Here is a 21647-nt window from a genome sequence, read left to right as displayed (position 1 = left end):
TATATAAGAAATATATTATAGGTGCCTCTTTTTTTATCACTATCAAATTCAATAAATGAATGTACAATAATTTTGTTAATATTAGAAATAAGTTTAAATATATAAACATAAAACCTAAAACAGTATAGGTCCAATAAAGACTGATACAAATATAGAAAACATATTTTAATTTTATATTTTCACGATGACATCATATTTTACAATTTCTTTTAAAATGATTTTATATAAAAAGTGAACATGCGGGTATTTAATTTGAAAGTATTAGTTTATATGTATATTTATAATATATGTGAGTTTATAACTGCAGAAAGAGCCATGACATCATTATTCTATTTTTTAATTTAAGTGACTTGGTAACTGGCGATTATACCTGCTAAAAATTGATGAATAAAAAACATCATGTATAGTTATTTGATACCATTTTCTTACTATATAATAATATAAATTATAAGAGGTCATTTTAACAGGGTTTTCTGCAAAAAGGTAGACATAATGTAGTCCTTTACTTAGTTTTTTGTATTTAAAAAAAAGTGACTTGTCTCTTGTCTGCAGTTAACAATTCATATAAATATACTATTATATGTATATAATAGTTTTTATTAATATGTGAATTTATTTTTCGTAAAACAAATTTAATGATATTTCTAGATGTCATTTCGTCGTGTTTTCTGAAGCATCATGCGTTTGTCGAATGATTTTTTTATCTGTAAAAATTACAAATTATAAATGTACATATTATTAGGGTACTGCGAGAAGTGTATTCCTCAAACAATTCATTTACTTCTTTGTTCATGAAACAGTATAGTATTGACACCATAAAACCTTGAAACGAGTGAAGTATATGAGCTGAATACGACCAGAATGCAAATAGCTCAGGACTTCTCGAATGCGGTTCCGGTATAACTACCAATATGAAATTGGTAATGCCCAACAACGGCACGAGGGCCACAGCTGCTTTTGACACTATTCTAAAACAATAATAACAAGTTATAGATAAAAATAATAGTAGTATAACTTTTAACTATTAGACCTAAGTCTAGCCGAATTAAAAAAATTAATTTTTCCTCCTTAAAAATATGGTGACTTTTTAATTAACAGAAATATGAGTATTTCTGTTTGGAGTTGTGACACAAGGAAAAAAATTAAAATATTAAATTTTAAAAATGAGATGGATTGAGTTTTTTTTAATATTGTAAGAGACCCTAAAATTAAAAAAAAATTATTTATTAAAAAAAAAATTCCAAAATGTGGAGATAATGACAGTTCAGTACTTCGAGAGATACCTATATCTTTAATTTATATTTTTTAAAGATAATCTATCGGTGCAGTGCTTTTTTGGTGTCAAAATAAAGGTTTTTTTGCGAGTTTATACTGTACTCGGTGTCTTACTACGTACAGAATCGCATAGAAGCGTTTAACAGTTACTTAGTCTCTTTTAGAGTCAGTGACTGTTTTGACCACGCTTTCCATGTTCTTCTTGAACTTAGGTCGGTCTTCAGTTTACCTTATTATTTCCAGCTCGGTTGACGGTGTCATTTTCGATTTGACTTTGATTAGCAATTCTCTCAGCACCACCATGAGTATGATAAAGTTTACCTGTGAATCGCAATAGCGGTTAATTGGCCATCGCCGCCGAAAAAGAGTTTATTGAATACGTGACTTACCACTAGGATCACTATCCGAGGCCCTTCGAGTATCCAAAAAACCGGCAACAGGTTATAACCCCACCAGCAAACGCTCGAAGACTTGTCGTAGTAGATCAACGTTACCAGGAACCACACTAAAGTTACCAGAGCGGGCACGCCCCAACCGTACAAATACATACGGGTATTGATAGAGTTAATCCTAAGTACTCTGGATTTAATGATCCTATACAAATACACTCCTTCGTTGTACATCCACATGAAACTGGCGGTTTTCGACCATTCGAGAATGACCTGTGCGCCTTCGCACACTATAGGCTGATGAAGAAAAAAAAAATAAAGTTTTAATATGAGCAATTTGATTTTACTTTATACGACCGCACCGTGTATATGATACCCAGAACCCAATTTTCTTCAACATTCACCACGTGAGGCTCGTTGTTACAGTCCACGTAACAGGTTATATTTTTTCTATCTCTTTTCATTTTGAACCAGTCCAGCTTATCTACATTTAATATGAGCTTGATAAGCATTTGTAACGACAATGCCACGAATAAATTCATGTGTATCTTGAATCTTTGTTCTAGGAGACCTCTGAATTCAAACAGAAAAGACGACGAAAATTAATATTAGTCAAAAATGTCCAGCACGTAGTTTTCTATACTAAAATTTTAATAAATAAATAAGACGTTCTATATTAATAATACGAAGCTAACAAAACGAAATGTATATTTTTTTTAGTTCTTTAATCATAGGCGTAAATACGGGGAGCTAGGGTGGGCTTAGCCCCCCCTCCCAAAAAATTAGGTTATGCATACAATTTTGAAATACAAAAAATATATTTACTTATATATATATTTTAAAAAAATTTCCAGCCACCCCAAATCAAAAATTTAAATTGCGCCTATGTCTTTAATATTTCCAATTGATAGTTTTGGTCGTTATTTTGTTTTCGTCAAATATCATTAGAGTCAAAAGTCAAAATCTTAAGTATATATTTTTTCTCCTTCGTCTCATCATTTACAAATCGATCAAATTCGTTCTCTCTATAAATAGAGATTTATAGAGAGAGCGGATTTGATTCAACACAATTTTTTGGCCACTCAACACATCCAAAAGTCTACTCCTTCATCACATCTACTCACTTATTCCTAGGTCTACTTCTAAATCCTTCTATCCTTCTACCATCTATTATATTGATGTATATTATTAGTACATATTTTTATAATTTTTTTTTCTTAAATGTATTACTATATATTATATATTATTGGTGGTATTTTATAAAACTGGCATAATTAGTAATTCGATATTTGATTAGTTAAATCCCATAACTGGTCATTTGTCAATTAGTTTGTCTCTAGGTTGGAGAGCTTCAAATTCATCTATCATTAGTGAGCGTTAGCAATGGTCGTACAAAACCAATTATTATGTAATGTTTTATTTTACTGGTATCTCAATAATGATATTAGCGAGCAAAATAGACTGATCTTTCAAAATACAATTTCTATGTGCCGTAGTCATAGACTGAGTTTTATAAAATGTTTTAACCTTAAATTTAAAATGTTTACTATTCTTCATAGTTTGGTCAAAAATTAAATATCCAAGTAGAGTATAGTAAATTATAAAAAAAAATTATAAAAATCCGTTTGCTCTACCAGGCGTCATCTATTACCCAATGTAATTGCATTTACCACTAAAATCATTCAAACTACATATTTTATACGTTAAAAATTATAACTTAAAGGTAACATTAATTAACGTAAACTGCCGCAGCCGTTCTTGTGGTGTCTGGGATTTCTTCCATTCTAATTTTCTTATTAATCACTGTTCTCATAGCTATATTTTATCAGCTAGGCCATATCAACATCCTCATTAGTCATCACTATAACTAGGCGATTTCCCCTTATTTTTAACGGGTTTTCGTGCCAGCTTTGATGGAATTTTGGTAGCAAAATCATTTTAAAAGCGGTTATTACTCACTTGTGTCTAATGAATATGAACAGCGACACGACTAGAGACACTATGGAAACGATGCATCCGACAATTTCGATGATTCCGGTGTTTGTGGCTATGTTAATTTTCCTCTGTATAGTGTTTAAAATATATCAGAAAAACGATTATAGTTTATTTTTGGACATTTATAACTGACCGGACTACCTTAGTATCTTCGTAGGAACCGAGTTTATGGAGCATTTCAGCAAGTTCCGGTGTATAACAACTACTGTAATCGGTCGATCCAAACAAATTGGTGAAGTTTTCCCAAATGCCGTCTTTAGTGCAATATTTGTAGGCATTCTCTGCAAAAACAATTATAATAATATATTAGCTAATCATATTTAATTGCATGTAGTAACATTTTAATTTGAAATCCAATTAAGAATACATTTTTAATTATAATTTGTGTTCTTTATTACTATTTAATTTAACACAAACCGTAATACTTTAAACAACTTTTTCATATATAGGTATGCGATTTACTTTTCAGTTCCCGATGGTATCAAGTTAACTACATTGCGGCCTACGGTTTTAATTCAATTATCATATTCTAAAATCTTCATCATTTATTATTATAATCGAATGGCGGTCGTGTGTGAATTAAATTATCGTTGTATTATTATAGATTAACTACACTCTACATTCTAGTTAATCAATGGTTCTATATACAATAGGTCGTTTAGTAAAGCTGTTAAAGACATTGTTTTAAATAATTTAATTTAAATTAAACTATTTTACTGGGACGTTTAAATTTTAAAACTATCTCCATAAATTAATACGAAACTCGGCTAATAATTTGAGTAATATTGACCGTCTTCCCCGTTATAAAAATGATCGTTGATGGAACCTTTCGACATAAATTTATATACTCCAGAATGTAATTATTTATTAATAACGATTAAGAATGATATTATGCAAATGCAAACATACGATCAAGCGCAGGTATATGTTTTAATTACCATTATGATATTACAGTGCTGGAAAACAGTGTCTGAGACCCGAGTAAATACATTAGGCCAAATTTTTTTTATGGCATAACACATTTTAAAGTAATATAATTAGGTACTATAGTACAGCTTAATAAATATTCCTTCAAATGGGACATCCAGTATTATAATGCACACTTTTTAGTAAAAAAAAAATTGTTTTATAACTTAAATTCTGTCTGTACGTTTAAAACATTCTGTATTTACTCATTATGTCAAAGCCTTGTTCTTTTGGACACGGTACAGATACATTTGTGTCAGCTTTTGCCACGGGCCAGCATATTTTTTCATCGTAAAACCAATTACAGTATTTTTCTGCGAACAAAAAAATGTGTATTAATGTTGACATAAACAACCACTTTTAAATATTTCAACATGTTAACTGTAGTGTACTTGCATTAATTTAAATTTCATAAATTAATTAATTAAAACTTAGTTATTTTTTAAATTTTAACAAAACTGGGAATTAATTGATAAAAAAAATGTATTTAAATCAATTTCGATTCAGTGTCATCATGTTATAAAAAATTATCAAAATTAATTATCTTATCTTTCAATAGTTAAACATTAATTACAATCAGTGTTGATTAAATCTTCTATTTAAATAATTTAGACAAAATCATATTGAATAACTTCTTGTTCGTAAATTTGTCGAAAAATAAAACTCAAATTTTGTCACAAGTAATTCAACTATTAACGAAAGTGTGAAATCATAAATTACCTAATATTCGTTGCAATAATTAATATAATTATTATTAAAATAAAAATAATGTAAAATAGTTGATTAAATCGTTATTATTTAGGTTATCAAAATCACTTTTGCCGTCTGCATTGGCAGTCTAATTTTAAAAATACATTGATATTAAATAATAATTTTTTGCTTAAAATTATTATTATACGTCTTCAGCATTGTTCGTGTGGAGTAGACGTATTATGTGGTTTAGATTCGGTATTTTCATTCTTGCTAAACATTTATAAGAATAGTAATTCTGGATTCACGTTTCCTACAATATTTCTATAGTAACAATCGACCCATTGAAGCTGCTCTTTTTTCATCTGAATTATCTGAACCATGAAAAATACCGTGAACTCATTTCGAAGAACGTATTCTCAAAACGATGTCAGTACTGAATACTACAACGTATGTTATTGTGTATTACCTATATTGAACTTAAATTGTACTTTTTTTTATTTTGTCTCTATACATAAAATATGAAGCAAGTATAACTATGCAATCTAATTGTGGATTTTAATACTAATTATAACGTTTTATACAGCCAAACTACCTAGTTGAATTAATTACATATATTTTAATGTGGCTTTAATTATAACAAAGAGTAAAAAACAATTATAATATATTTCTTGAACTTTATCTATTTTTTAAAGTTCGATTTTTTTATATGAATATTTTTTGTATAAAAAATAGATAAATTAACAGTTAATATTGGAATAGAATAATGATAACCAACACTTATATTATAACAATGCTGTTCTGTCGAGACAATATGTAAGTGAACGAAGTATTTGAAAGTACTTGTTTTGCTCTACTGTTCTTTTAATAAATTTGGACTTTTTACAAATTTGAAAATTGGTAAGAATATAAATTATTATTCATAATTTGATTATTTCTGCATTGACAAAATATTGTTTGATATATTTCTGTGTAGATAAGGCGAGTGTAAAGTATCATTTTAAATCTAAAAAAAAAAACAATTATAATTAATAATTTTGTTTAACGTGAAAATTAATATAGCACAGTATAAATCATGCTCAGTATATAAATCAAGAGAGATAATGAACTAAGCATGCGAAGGAAATTATTGGTTTGAATGTGATTAAATCACAGCTCCGACGCGAATTTCAGAATAATTTAAGTATTGTGAATTAGCTGTCCATTGAAAAGGGTCTCGCACCTTGAAGTTCTACCAAAGCGGCTTCCTTTTTAAAAGATTTTTTTTTAAATAACTTATAAACCTCTGTTTAACTAATTTAACCTAACCGCCTCTATGTAACAATATAATTGGATAGTATAATAAAAAGCTAACACAAAAATATAATATTTAAGATAGTATTATACTATATAAGAATATCTTACCGCTGGAAGTAATTAAATGATAAGGCGATGTAGAGCTGCATGGTGATATTGTGTCAGTTTTCATAATACTCTGACAGAATGTAAAAATTTAATAAAACCTGCGGACAAAATAATTAAGTTATTATTTGTTTATTTTAATTTAATAACCACAGTATATAGAAGTATAATTATCATAGGCCGAACTACGGGGTGTGCCTTGGCACACCCTAATATAAAACAAAATGCTAAATAATATAAATATTTGATTATTAGTCCTGAACCCCAGATTTTAAATTACTGTAATTAAAATTGTTGTAAATAATATCATTTTTAAGGGCCCTGTGGTTGGGTGACCGATTACAAAAACAAACCATGACTGTTTTAATAAATAAAAGTGTCATGTGTATAATATGAGCACCTACATAGGTATATAATTGTTTCTGTTCGTCAGCCGTTACCAAGCAGCGGGCAGAAAGATAAATGTTTCCTGAGAAAATTATTGTTATGACGTGGTCACCAAATGGGGTCTTTTTTAATTTTTTTATTAATACATTTCGAGTGTTTTTGCAAACGGTTTTCAATAACCGGTCACCCATGTATATATGTGTTTAGCTATGTATATAATATATATATAAATATATAATATTAAAGCTTTTGTGTTTTCCAAAAATACAGCGTTTATTGACGGATTGTTTTGGTTAAACGGAATGTAGGTATAATATAACAAGTTGAAAATAATCCCCACCGACTGGTTATTGAAGCGCAGCTCTTTTAAAAGCCTTAATTTTTACATCGACTTTCATAGAGTATAATCAGAACTAATTGACAGCCGACAAGTAATACATTTAAGTTATACCATAAAGCAATTTTGTAGAGTATGGAATAGGGTAGATGTTTCAGTTTTACCACTGTGCCAATAGACAATAGTAGCTCTTTTAATTCGTTTTAACTGAAATTGTTTCAGAAAACGGGGTTAAAATATTAAATGGTATAAATTTTTATTCTTCAGATGAATGGTATTATGAAATATTACAAAATTGCATATGATGACACTTTATTCATCAGCTATTGCCTTTTTACAACCGTTTTAAAGCAAATATTATTCTTTTTCATTTTTTTTAAATAGGTACCTTATTTATATAGCATATTTTTAATAATATGTATTTATTTTAATTTTGTAGTTTTTTTTTAATTTTTGAATAAAGAAATAATGACAAATTTATATTTAAGTTTAGCAAAAATGCATAGTGTTTAACATTTGTTTATACAAAAAACTGACCACAAAAAAAGATCATAAATGAAATGACACACTCAAATGTAAAACTCTTGTTCCGCCTATGATAATAATTATATATTTTAGAACACAAAACTATAATTTAAACTTATAAACGTCGCGCGGTATAAAAATTTACCTCAGTCACATAATATAGTTTGTATGACTGACGTCTGAAGTTAACCTAAGACACACTTAATTTATGTGCTACTGGGAACCACGCGATCGACAGAACTTTAGCAAACACATTTTAACAAACAATTTAAAAAACGATAAATATGTACTATTATTCAGTTAACCCTCGATCAAGACTTTTTAATAACAATTTGATTATAATTTTATGATATTGCAAAATATAAAATAGTGGTATTATACTAAAATATATATATTTTTAAATATTATTAGACGGCGCTTTATATAGGCAATTTAACTATACGCTTGCATTCGGTCCAAATCAGATGTCGGTATTGTGTACCCATTTTATTATTCATAATTTGATTATTTCTGCATTGACAAAATATTGTTTGATATATTTCTGTGTAGATAAAGCGAGTGTAAAGTATCATTTTAAATAAAAAAAAAACAATTATAATTAATAATTTTGTTTAACGTGAAAATTAATATAGCACAGTATAAATCATGCTTAGTATATAAATCAAGAGAGATAATGAGCTAAGCAGGTGAAGGAAATTATTGGTTTGAATGTGATTAAATCACAGCTCCGACGCGAATTTCAGAATAACTAAAGTATTGTGAATTAGCTGTCCATTGAAAAGTGTCTCGCACCTTGAGATTCTACCAAAGCGGCTTCCTTTTTAAAAGATTTGTTTTTTAAATAACTTATAAACCTCTGTTTAACTAACTTAACCTAATCGCCTCTATGTAACTGTGCTGGCCGATTTGTTAAAGCAGTTTGCTACCGAGTAGTCACAATAAAAAATAGTTTAACACTGTAGTCATGTTTTGATAGATTCTATATTATAGTGTTTACTGTTCGTTTGTTTCTCAATATACTTATTTACAAGTATTTATAACCAATATTCCATTAAAATCTATGTTTTAGTAGTTATTAGAAATGTGTACAGTTTTTACTGAATTTCTAAAACAATTGCATGACACATGTTTAAATACTTGTTTGTATGTATTAGCTATATCAACTATTAAACGTAAATACATTTTTCTGGTCCTAAAATGGCTTAGGCCTTTGGAACATTATTAAACGAGGGAAAATGTAATAGTGAAGCAATAAAGTTTAAACGTAATATGTGTACCAAAAAAAGTACATACAACCTTATCGTATTAATTCGTTTGTTTATGACCGTTTGCACTAACAGCTATACTTAAAATAGGTATTTTAACTTTACTTAAATTATAAATTAAACTATTAAATATTAATGGCACATATGTTTTAACTATAGTTAGTGCAATTAATCATAAATCGATAATTAAAATTAGACAAGAGGTATTGTGAGTTGTGAATCAATTTATTTATTTATTTATAAAATTAAAACTTTATAAACATTTTCATAGAATTTTTATTCAATTTAAAATCCTTTAGTTATCAAATGGAACATACTTATTTAGGGAAATATTTTTTAAAAATAAGACTGAGACACTTTAATTATTATTTAAGTATTTATTATATTCTTTATTCATTGACCCATTAGCGCCTAGCGTATTTTTTCAAATTTTTAAGTACAAATTTTTTTTTTTTAATTCAAAAAGTAATAAGAAACAAGCACCCAAACACCAACACAATTATTTTTAAAAAATCCGGCGTTAATGGGTTAATTATTCATATATCTCATTTTTTCTAGAATGGACACTTTTTTTGCTTTTACATTATAATACTGTCATTTTAAAGCTCCATCATTGAGTATATATATATATATATATATATATATATATACATTATAGTATACCCAATGGTTGCCTTTAGCTGATTCAGCCTCATTATGGAAAACGAGCACTAGGACACTCGTTATTTTTTAGTGGTCGGGAAAGACAATTTTGTCGAACCCGGATTATGGTGTCTGATAAGAATTAATCTAGCGAATTCAGGACTTACCAAGAGAAAACTGTGTTTGTTTCTAAAAAGGCTTTTTATTTTATGATGACTCTATAATGTAGACTTGATAAAATACTACATTTATTATTTTAATACTTACACGACGCAAGACGTCGAATAGTTAATTAGAATTGTATACTAATAACTTTTTATGACGTTTCTTATTATAATATCTACTTATGTCAGCTGGATTTTCATGTTATTATTATTAAATGTGTTGGGTGGGTTAAAGGTTTTTTTTTTATAAATAATGACGATTTTTTCTCTCGTTTTAAGCTGGTTTAAGTTCTTACTACGTTATTATTCTTATTACTATTAGCTACGAACAATAAGGTTGGACAATGGACATTTATTTTAAAGATTAAGTAGTTTATTAAAATTACTCAGTTAAATGTAAAAAATAAACTTATACAACTATATACTCCTACATACAAGACTTACGGTATTTTAATATCTTACCTTATGTAATTGATGATGGAGAATGACGTTTTAGTTTGTTAATAAACCTGAAACATTTTAAATTATGTTATTTTTTTAGTATTTAAAACCTGGCCAGTTGGAAGTCGTATTTGCGCAATAAGTGTTACATACTATCGCAGAATTTTCATTTTATATATAAACAAAATTATTTAAGGTAATACAATTTTATTAATTTTCGTTCAATCTACACCTTAATACCTTGTGTTCATGATTTCTCTTCAGATATTTTGTGAGCGACACTTTCGAAAATAAGGTAGACAACAACAACTTTTAAGTGTTTTTGCGAAAATCTGTTAGAACAAAAAGTAACACATCATAACTTTTTTTAAATTATGCTTAAAGTGCTTGCATTTGACACTCCTAATAATTACTTCAAACAATTTTTTAAAAGTTTCCATTTATGTTATCTCCAAAGACAAAATTCAACATTTGAAGTTTACACATTCTATATTAGGCCCACTACTTATTCCAACTTTTCCTGTTACAACGAATATGACAAATAGACGGTCAGACACCGAAGTAATTCCATAAGTGTTCGTACGGAACATTAAAATCAATTCAGTATTTTTAGGCTCACTTTTACTGTTTGTTCGCTTTGTTTATTCAAAGATTATGAAAAATACTTCTACTTTGTAAAGAAAATATTTAACATAGAAATAGAGTTTATTATTTGTATTATTATTTTAGTGCTTTAAATTATGTTTAATATATATGTATTTGCTTAATAATATTATAGAAACGATCACCTATATATTTTTCCGAAAATAAAACAATATTATCTTAAATAAATATATATTAATAAAAGTAATATTGATGTTATTAAAAATGAACCATCATTTATGTCCAGATTGCAATTTTTTATAAACATAAAGATCAAAGCCAAAACAATAGTGTGACAATTTGTAGCTTATACATATGATATAATGCAATGATGTCTGTCAGACGAACAATACACACTTTCTCAATAGTTTTTTTCAATCGTAATAAAATACAAAAAATTATTTATAAAGAAAAAATGTAATATTCGACAAATATACATGTATATAGAATATACAAATATTCCTAGTAATGACCTAATTTTAATTTAATACAACTTTGTCGAAATCAAATTTCATGACACAGGCGAGCTTGAGGGTCAGATAAGGAGCACCCGACTTTCTTTTCTTCAATGGACTTCTGTTCGAGAGCCCTCGTAACAGATTTATGGCCTTGTTGATTTTATATAACATCTTCGTCTACTCGTCATATTTTTGTGCATAATGATGAGTTAGCGGTTCTTTGGCAACGAGTACTGCGCTTCGTATTTTGGCACGCCTTTTGTCCGAATTAAGTAGACGGTTATAAGATCAACTATTGGTTCTAATGATCAAACTTTGTAAGAAAAAAGAAAAAAGAAAGGAAACCCACTCGTGCAAAATGACGACCGAAACAAAAAATGTAAGCGACTACATTAATGTTGAATGCTTAAATCAAATGCCGAGCAGCTTAAATGTATAAATTGGGCGAGTACACGGATTTGAGGACCAAGCATTTCAATAATTTGTTTTTAAAAAGGTGTAAGAGTGATGTGTACCATTGTTTTGTTTTCTTTTCTTTTTAACTACGACAAGGCTGATTAAATAATAATAATTTAAAATAAGATATTCATTGCAAATTCAAATGAAGTAATAATACATTTATGTGTTTGTACTGATTGATGAAATTTGATATTGATCATAATGTCACAAAACACGTTAAAAGTATATTTTCGATAGGTTTATTACGACTTATGCGTGTATAACTAACCTAGATGTTATGATTTATATTATGTAATATAATAAGTTAAAATACGTATTGGAAGGCCAAAATATTTTTTTTCATTAATTAAAGCAATTATATCGAATCCATGAAGAATATAACCTAGGGTATAAAAAAAAATATATATATATATCATTATTAATTTTTATAATAATTTTGTATTTAATATAAATTTGTTCTTATATTTTATTTAATAAAGGCCAAACAAAAAAAAGTTTTCTTATGTTTTATTAAAATTATTTTTATTAATTAAAATTTTGAGTTACCCTTCGACTTTTAAACATTAAAACTAAAGCTCTATTTTAAGTTGAAAAATATGAAATTTTTTTGGTACTTTTAAAAATGTTGACGGGGAAGGAGTGAGCTTTTAAAATGTTTGGCCCAGTATCTAAACCTATCAAGTAAATTTTCTGGTTTATAGACTTGCCACATGGTTCAGTGATTAAAAAGATATCGTAGGTTCAAACGAAAAAATAAAATCACATCGTAAACAGAATACCTCCTCAGCTCTGCATCTAAGCTAAAATTAATTAAATAATTATTACACATAAATGAAAAAATAAGATATTAATCTTAAAATTTTTAACCAAATAATGAAAAATATTTTGCATAGTATTTAAATAACTTTGTTTTATAATTAATTAATTTGTAATTTCTTTTATTGTCCAAGTCGTATAAAGGAATTGCAATACTAATTTTAGATTTTTTTCATTTTACACTAAAATTATTACTATAGTGGCGAACCTTATGTTATAATTTTGGTTGTATGATTAATGGTCATACCATGACACCAGTTGTCTCAAAAGTTCAAATAAGGCGTGTATTAAATTGAAAGAAAAGTTTCGAAAATACTTTTAACAGATGAAAGGGTGGATGTTGCTGAATGCTCATGAGAAATAATTACATTAGATAGTAAGTTAGAGTCATTCGTTCACAATATATCTTAAGAATCCTACTAACTTTTGAAATTTTAAAGGTAAACAATTTTATTGATAATTTAAATGAGAATAATCTGCTGAACATTTGGAAAAAAACATTCAAAACATTTTATTTACAAAATGGTTTAAGGAAATTTCTCGAGGAATTACGACTCGATTAATTACACAACTTAAAAAATCGCACAGTTAAGACGGAGCATAGTGGGGAATTATTATATGAGATTGATGAGATACATATGAACTATAAATTGTTTTCAGACTTGTCTGTTCTGGTTTTGTCTGAGACTGATTTCCTTAAACGGACGTTACGTAAGACTTCAGTACTGTTTACAGTATAACATAATAATATATAAAATTATACAAATTGCTAAAAACTTTTATTTAAGTTGTTACTATTTGAAAAAAATAAAGTCGTAGTGCACTCTGTTATAGCTTTTAATGTAGAGCTCACATCCACAACAATTATACTTTAAGTATCCGGAAGATAAGATTAAGTTTGATGTCTGTACTTCGTTGCCGTTTTTACCAATAAGCAAGTCAACAACAATATAAAAATATTTTTCAGATACTTGTTGACTGTTTATTTATTAATACATTGCTATACTATAATAGAAATTCAGTACAGTTAAAGTTTGATTAAAATGTTTTTTTTCCTTAATAAAATTTGACTAGATATAAATTATTAAGATAATGATATACATTAGAGCCCTACTATAGATCTACCTACAGTCTAATTTTTAGACCTTAAGTCACAAAACTACATAAAAAAAAGTGAAATAAAGAAAAAGTTTCTAGAGAAAAAGGCTTGTCAACGAATAATGTTTATTAATAGTACAATCTCTAAAGAATATTCCATAAATATTTGGAACTAATTCGATTATTTTTAAAAAAACTTAACATGTGCCTAAAGGTGTAATATTAGGTTAAAAAAATATGAACACCACTGTAAAATCAATACCATATCGAAGCTAAAAGTGATTATTCGATGTTATTATTCTTCGCCTGTTAAAATTTAACCCATTTTGTTAAATAGTTTTTAAAAAATGGTATTATACAAATTTGTAATTCAATTTGTATAGTTGTTTAATGATGTTTACAGATTTATGTCATACAAATATTTATTACTCTCTGTATTACTCTCTAGAGTGTAGACATATTTTATAAAATGTTTCTTGCATTAGTAAAACGTATTACATTTTACTAGAATATAAAGAATTAAAAAGCTTTTTAAAACTATGAGAACGTTTTTGTACCGTTTGATGTCCTTATATATTCCTGTTTTCCCGTTAAATCTAGTTTTTGTAAAACGTTAAAAGTTTATTTTGAAATGGAAATAAATCTAGTTTATTTAAAATATCTCTCTACTGTAGGTTTATCCAATACACGCATTTTCTCTTTTTTTATCATGATACAACCAATGCCTATAGTAGATAGTACTTTACTTGGCAATGGTACAATTTCAATTTATTTGACATTAGATTAGAATGCGAGCTCTGATGACTAGAGAAAATTGGATAGTATTATTAGAAGTTACATTTAGATATCCCAAACGACAGGTATAAGTAAAGAAACGCAAATGGCAAATGGATACTCATACGTTATAAATGTTGTTGATATTGGTTCCGTTAAGCGAACAGAATCTGCTTGAAATCTAAAAAACGAATGTAATAAAAAAACAGATGTCAATCTAAAGTAGTTTTAGTGTGTTAAAAACTTTTGACACGTTTAATCGTATTAAAAAAGACACTTAAACGCCTTATCGTTAGCGTGGGCGTGGACCGTTCGTTTGAATACTATCGAGTTAAAAGCGTAATTTAGTAACAGTATAACATTGCATACATACAAAAAAAAAAACTATAGTCCATGTGTACTTTAACACTTACTACTGTTGCTTAAAAAACAGTCTAACGTGGATGTGCTAAATTAAAATAGCCTAAATAGTCTAAAACGCGTCTACGTAAACTGTTACCCGTCAAACACTGATGAATCATAATCCCATCAAGTTAGTTTAATGGGTTTCTCAATAAAAAAAAAAAAAACAATATTCTCACATATCGATAATAAAAATTTGTAATGTTAAATTTTCCCAAATGATTTAATTCACAGTTTTTTAATGGGATAGGTATGAAACCGTATACACTTTTACTTCAATAACAGACGTTACTATATTAATTATCATTTTATGTACTAAACAAATTAGCATGACCTTGTTTTTCAATCGGATCAAGAGGTCATCTTATATTATATATATATATATATGATAGTAAGAGCTTCCGACCGGAATGCCCTTACAAATTACATCTTATCCTTAATGCTCTAATTAATATACACGGCTACGTAATATTTACTCTACGCTCTCATTGTATGTACTAAGACTGCACTAACCATCAAACAATTAGTCATTATCTCATAGAAAATTGTAGGATATTGTATATAATTTACTATGAAGTAGCAACTATTGTCTCAAAATCTAAATATTCATTTGTTTGACAAATTGTAATAAATAACTTAAAGATCATTACAAGATCAGTTAAATTTCAGACGCTTCTAAGTAAAAAATATTAATTAAATTTTTTTTGTATTCAGATTTGTACAACATGCTAATTTACAACAATCTAATTTGATTACATTCAGAACAATATATTTTTCACATGATGTTTAAACGTCATATTTTATTTTTAAAATCGTTTAACATAATGGTACCTATACACATTCATATATTACTCTCAAAGTTTAACGAGTATAAAATTACATATTATGTATTGTTACAAATTCAAAATATATAGTATACATTTAAAAAAAATATAATTTGCAAGCTCTGAAAAAAATATGTCAAAAGGGTAAGTTAAATTAAATTTAAAAACTATATTTTTACTGTTCTAAAATATATGTGGTATAGGTGCCTAAGGGTTGAGTTACATACATAAAGTTTTTATCACTTTTAATGATATACCCAAAAAGCTATTGTTGAAGTTTTTAATTTAAAATCTGTGTTAAAAAAAACGTATGTGTTAATTGTTGTTTTTTTTAAATTATTTTAATTTCATTAAACTCATCGGACCTTTGGTAATCTTTACTTGGACAGATAAATTGTACATAATTTAGTCATTACAAAAAAATGATACCCACTTGACGAATGAGTTATACAAATACTCAAATAAAATTAACCCAACGACAAAATATGATATTTTAAATTTCAACTTGGTTTTCATGTTGATAAATAAACAGTTATGTCACGGTGTATTAATAAATTTAAGAAAATTGTTTTTTTAATAAAATGTCACCTTAATTATTTCGGTTCAAAATTCAAATCGCTTTATATCGCTTTATCAATCGATGTTTCTACATATTATATGAATAATAATAATAATATCTATAGCTTATAAGTAATTAAAAATAAAATACTAACGTGTAATTGCATTTGCATAAAGTTTCAGCGTAGAGTCACACAGATAACGGCCTGGACAATATTCGAAAGTCGACGGTCGAATTAAAGCTTACCCAAGCGCAACACGTTTTGTAAATTGAAAAAGTTATAATTAAAAAAAAAAAATAAACACCGCGTTTACTGTTAACATTAACTCAATGCCGGACCATAAATTCTGTGCACGAGAGCCGAGGAAAAAAAGAAGATAAATCAAATATGTAAAAACCTAATAACGAAATGTGTTTACCTGGGAACACGGAGTTCTCGAATGAGTAGTTCGAACAGTTGAATGTCCCGCGTGATTGCGAGGAAAATGCGCATATCCATTTTCCGGTTGGTTCATTGGTTGGTGAACCTTTTTCACGTAATAATAGTACACATGCAAACTAAGTCAAACCCCTTTGTTTTACCTTTACACACACACCCACAAAGATCGACGATAATAACAATTTTTTGTTCCTACGTTTTCTATAATTAATAATAGTATATTATTATTTTTTTTTTTTTATAAAAATAAAAACCATTTTTAACATTGAGACAAAAACAATTGTTTAGTACAAATTAAAAATTACAGCTATAATATATATATATATATATATATTACGTATATAGATAATATTTTTTACATTAATACAATATTTCGACGATTATAAATTTATAATATTTATTTAGATTTGTGAATATGTTTTATACTTGAATTCAGCCTATGATATTATTAAGGTTACAACTAGTAATTGTTATATACAAATAATGCTTTACATAATTACTCAAAAGAAATATAAATGTAACTCGAGTAGTCTGTTTAAATAGAAAAATACTTGCTAAATATTACTCACCCGAGACAAAAACTTATTATTCATGGCATAAATAATAATATTGTACTCACATAATTTATATTAGTAACCATCTTATCCTCAGCTCTCTTCCTGCAAAATACTTATAAAATAATGATAATTTAGAAAAACGTATGTGATATGTAGGTATTTCTTACTTAACGACTTGTAGTTACAATATTTTTTTTTTTTAATCACATGATAGTGCCGTGATGATAAATGTTAGAACGTTCCAAGCGTGAAGAAAAACTTTACTTCTTAAATTGTTAATATATTTTGCGTTTAACTTTATCGAAACATATACTTATGTTTAGCTATCTAAATATTAAAAATATTTTTTAAGCTATTACGTAAAAACTTTTAAAAACTTTTTATGTATACAAATATAAAGTTTATGAAAAAATTAAGACCACTGTGTAATGTACTTAGGTATTAGGCTATGGTCTAAATTTATGGATTGTCGCCTACCAACATTTATTTTTATTTTGGAGATACTTGTTTAATAGTGCTTATACTTATAAAATAAAATACAGAGTTCAAAAAATGAACGTTTTATAAAAAATATTATTTTAAATGACATCATTATTCATAATTAAAACTTTCTTATGTAATTTTTGTGAGCGCAGCGGTAAGATTATATAATATCTTATACCGGGAAAAATAATAAAACCTGGCTATATTTTACTTTGGAAAGTCGCGACTAACAAGGAAATCAAAAAAATGTTTAATAATATGCGATAACGTCGTAAAAAAGGTAGCAACTCAGCTTTGGAGAGGCGGTCACTGGTTTGAAGGTGATAATCAATAGTTAAAAGTAATAAATCACATTCATTAAAAATGTTGCGACGAAACGATGCGGACTTCCCAAAAAATAATAAAAAGGATGTTGTTGAAAAGGTGTACCTTGGCGACTTTGCCAATCCATCACACGTTATGAAGGAGTTTTTTTCCCAAATTAAAAGAAAAGTATGCGTTAAAAATTCTCTCTATGAAAATAATGTTTTTTAAGTTTTTTCTTTGTAGTGGGCTTACCTAATCCAATATTTCAATATTTATGGATTGATTGAGTGATATGTAATTATTTTTTGACATCGACACATGCAATATCATTCAATTCAATTTTAAAGCATGCCCATTTTTTCTGCCGAGTACTAGATACTTTTTATTCATATTTATTTTTATGGACAATACTATTTTCCCATGTAATATAATGCAAATTAACGTTATTTCTTAAAAAACGTAAAAAATGTCATAGGTAATGTAATACATTTTTTGATAAACTGAATTTTATTGTTAAGAACGAGAGCATTTGTTTTAAAATCAAAATGTGTTAAACGGTTCACTCGCTAACATTATTTTACATTTTTCAGAATATATTTATATGTTGCTTATTTTGCTATCATAAAACAACAAAAGTTGAAAAATAACTATTTAAATTTTGAAAATGTATGGTTTTTATGTAGTGCAGAGACAATTATCCTTAAGTAAATTTCCCGACCCTAAAATCATTGATTTCGAAAAGTGCCGGCTAACCTGCGTATTATGATTATAGTTTGACCAGGCCATCTATTGATTAAAATTAAGTTTATAAAGAATACAAACAGACAATACAGCTTGTTTCCTATCAAGTAATCATTTGCCAAAATAATTAATAAACTTTATTATAAAAAAAGGCTAACCTTCTACCCCGACAACTAATATTACATAATTAAGTATGTGTATATAAAATACAATTGACTATTACGTAACGACGCTATTGATTTGTTTAAACATTTTGTATTATGTATATTATATTGTGTTTAATTTTGTACACACACACGTTTATTAAATATAGCGTATGGGTTCATTATTAAAATGTTACATTGTGTTTTCCATACATAATTATTATATAATGATTCCTTTTGTGCCGAAGGAAATTGCTAATAGATTTGTTTCCTTCAGACATCAATTCAAATTAAACAGGGTGCAGAACAACGAGATGGTGAATATTGTAAACCATGTTATGTAACTTGCTTGTAGCGTGTTGCTTATTGTTTGAACAAAGCTGGAATAGGTTAATTATAAATATCGTTAACTCATTTAAATATATAGCATTTATATGTGAATGTTACATTTATTATTTTCTTGCAAATTATAAACAAATATATTTTACTGGAGGTAAATTATTAATAACTAAATCTACTTTTTTAAGAAAAATCTATTTATGTATGATGTATAAATATTTGTTTTAAATCTAAGAATTAAAAACTAACTTTCCATGGTTTTTTATTTAATGTATTTTAACAGCAGATATGATCGAAAAAAATTAAGGTAGGTAATAGTTACAAAAATACTATAATGAACCACTCAGAGATACTAAGAAAGGTTTATGCACTTTTGATTTAAAAAATTCAAACTATTTTATTATTATTGTTTTTAAAGACTGTTGTGAGGTTAGGAATAAATAAATACCATTTTAATAAAAATCATGTCATAATTATTTGAATAAGTCGTCATAAGTTTTAGGTGAGTTTTGATATTAATTAAATAGTTACAACTAAATGTAATTAAATACATAAGCATTAAATCAATAGCTGAGATGAACAAGTTTTTCAATTAAACGATTTTAAAGAAATTAAAGAGCTTAAGTAGCCGAATTTTTTTCTAAATGTGTGCTCTGAATTTAAGATGGCATGAAAGTATTTTTTACCAGTGATTATTTATAGCTGCCTTTTTAAGAGAATTTAACTGGCCCTACTGTAATAACAGATAATAGGTTATGGCATCGGGCACATGTCATGGACAGCCATTTTTCTTTTAAGACAAAGGCAGATGGGTCCGGCTAAGCTTGTATTTTATTAAACTTTACATACCCTTTTTATATTTTTTGTACATTATAGAGAAATGTCTAGTTTTAAAAGTTAAATTTAAACTTGACAACTAATAACTGTTCGTTGCGTAACAAATTTGTCATTTTACAACACTAAATTTGTATTAGATAAACGGGAGTACCGCGTTAACATCATTATAATAAATATTGTTTATTTATAATTATACTGTAGTTTGGAAGTCTAAAAAATATTTTTTTAATAATTAAAATATAAATCATATTTTTAAAAGTTAAACTGTATAAATGCACATCACAATTATCGATCACATAGAAGAGTTAAACTACCTGGTTACAAAGCTCTAAGTGCGTATTGAGGCGAATGCGACAACTAGATGGCGCGAGCTAGAGCATGCAGCAATGTATCCACAGAAGTATCTGGAGTCCTAATGTTAATTCTTGCTTGTAACTGAGTATATATTTTTAATGCAACCAATTTGATAAAAAAATATATGTACACAGGTTAAATGGTAGTGCTTTGCTCGTGTAAATTATACAAACATTTGTATTATTATTATTATTTGATTTAGTAGATATTATTACTACAAGCAAATAAAAATAACTAGTATAAATATAAAAAAGTATAAATTATAATTTATTAAATAACTAAATAAATAATTGAAGTAATACACACGTAGTGACGGGGAGCTAAATAAAAAAAGCGTATCGCTCACGATGGAGTAAGCTAGGAAATACTATTATATTTATCATTTTTTATGCATTGTAAATTATTTGTATTCACATGTAGAAATAACTACAAAATCAAATAATAATAATTCAATTGATTTATTAATTTTCGTAAAAAATTATATATATATTATTATACAATTATACAAATTAGTATTATTATACAATGCATTTTACTAATATCTTATTTTTCAGTCCATATTATTATTTTATTTTATATTTTAATAAATTGATTGTTTCTTTGAAATGTATTTTATAAGTATCTACTAATTTAAATATTAACACCTATGTCTAAACAATTATATTGATTATACAAACCATAATAAAACATTTAGAAAATATTATATATATATATATATATATATATATATAGTTTGTTTTGTAGGCAAGTTGTTAGAAATATATATTATATTGAATTATGAATTTACCATGCAACATAAATTAAAAATAGTATTGTATAACTTATAAGTACTGATTTATGGTAAAATAGCTTACTTGATTTAATATTTGGTAATAATTATTTACGTTTAAATTTGCTTAATGTCTTATAGATAAATTAAATTATAGACTTGTACAAATT

At 27.0% G+C, this 21647-nt stretch overlaps 1 protein-coding gene across 1 annotated transcript; it reads right to left on the bottom strand.

Moving 5' to 3' along the window:
- Positions 1-328: 328 nt before the first annotated feature.
- LOC126838544 (PDF receptor) lies at positions 329-16923 on the bottom strand. The gene is made up of 11 exons (XM_050573046.1): positions 16664-16923; positions 10499-10545; positions 6720-6817; positions 4832-4939; positions 3801-3940; positions 3624-3727; positions 2027-2237; positions 1665-1961; positions 1505-1596; positions 782-968; positions 329-704 (listed from the first exon to the last, which is right to left on the bottom strand). Exons 3-11 carry the CDS (start codon positions 6781-6783, stop codon positions 645-647), a joined length of 1263 nt encoding a protein of 420 aa, XP_050429003.1. The 5' UTR covers positions 6784-6817; positions 10499-10545; positions 16664-16923; the 3' UTR covers positions 329-644.
- Between the last annotated feature and the right edge of the window lie 4724 nt (positions 16924-21647).

Source organism: Adelges cooleyi, unplaced genomic scaffold (genome assembly GCF_023614345.1).
Source record: "Adelges cooleyi isolate 19-005CV unplaced genomic scaffold, UGA_ACOO_1.1 ACOO_flye_CR_arks_rails_tigmint_CR_PRNA_30, whole genome shotgun sequence".
In the NCBI taxonomy this organism is placed as follows: Eukaryota; Metazoa; Arthropoda; class Insecta; order Hemiptera; family Adelgidae; genus Adelges; species Adelges cooleyi.
The sequence above is the reverse complement of the archived record's forward strand: the minus strand, read 5'-3'. Positions and strand labels throughout refer to the sequence as shown.

Excerpts from the sequence above, each read along its gene's own strand:
- LOC126838544 (XM_050573046.1), bottom strand. The coding sequence starts at position 6,783 with ATGAAAACTGACACAATATCACCATGCAGCTCTACATCGCCTTATCAT. Across the intron at positions 2,238-3,623 it reads TTCATATTCATTAGACACAA|AGGTCTCCTAGAACAAAGAT; the intron begins GTGAGTAATAAC and ends GTTTGAATTCAG. Across the intron at positions 1,597-1,664 it reads CTCGGATAGTGATCCTAGTG|GTAAACTTTATCATACTCAT; the intron begins GTAAGTCACGTA and ends TGCGATTCACAG.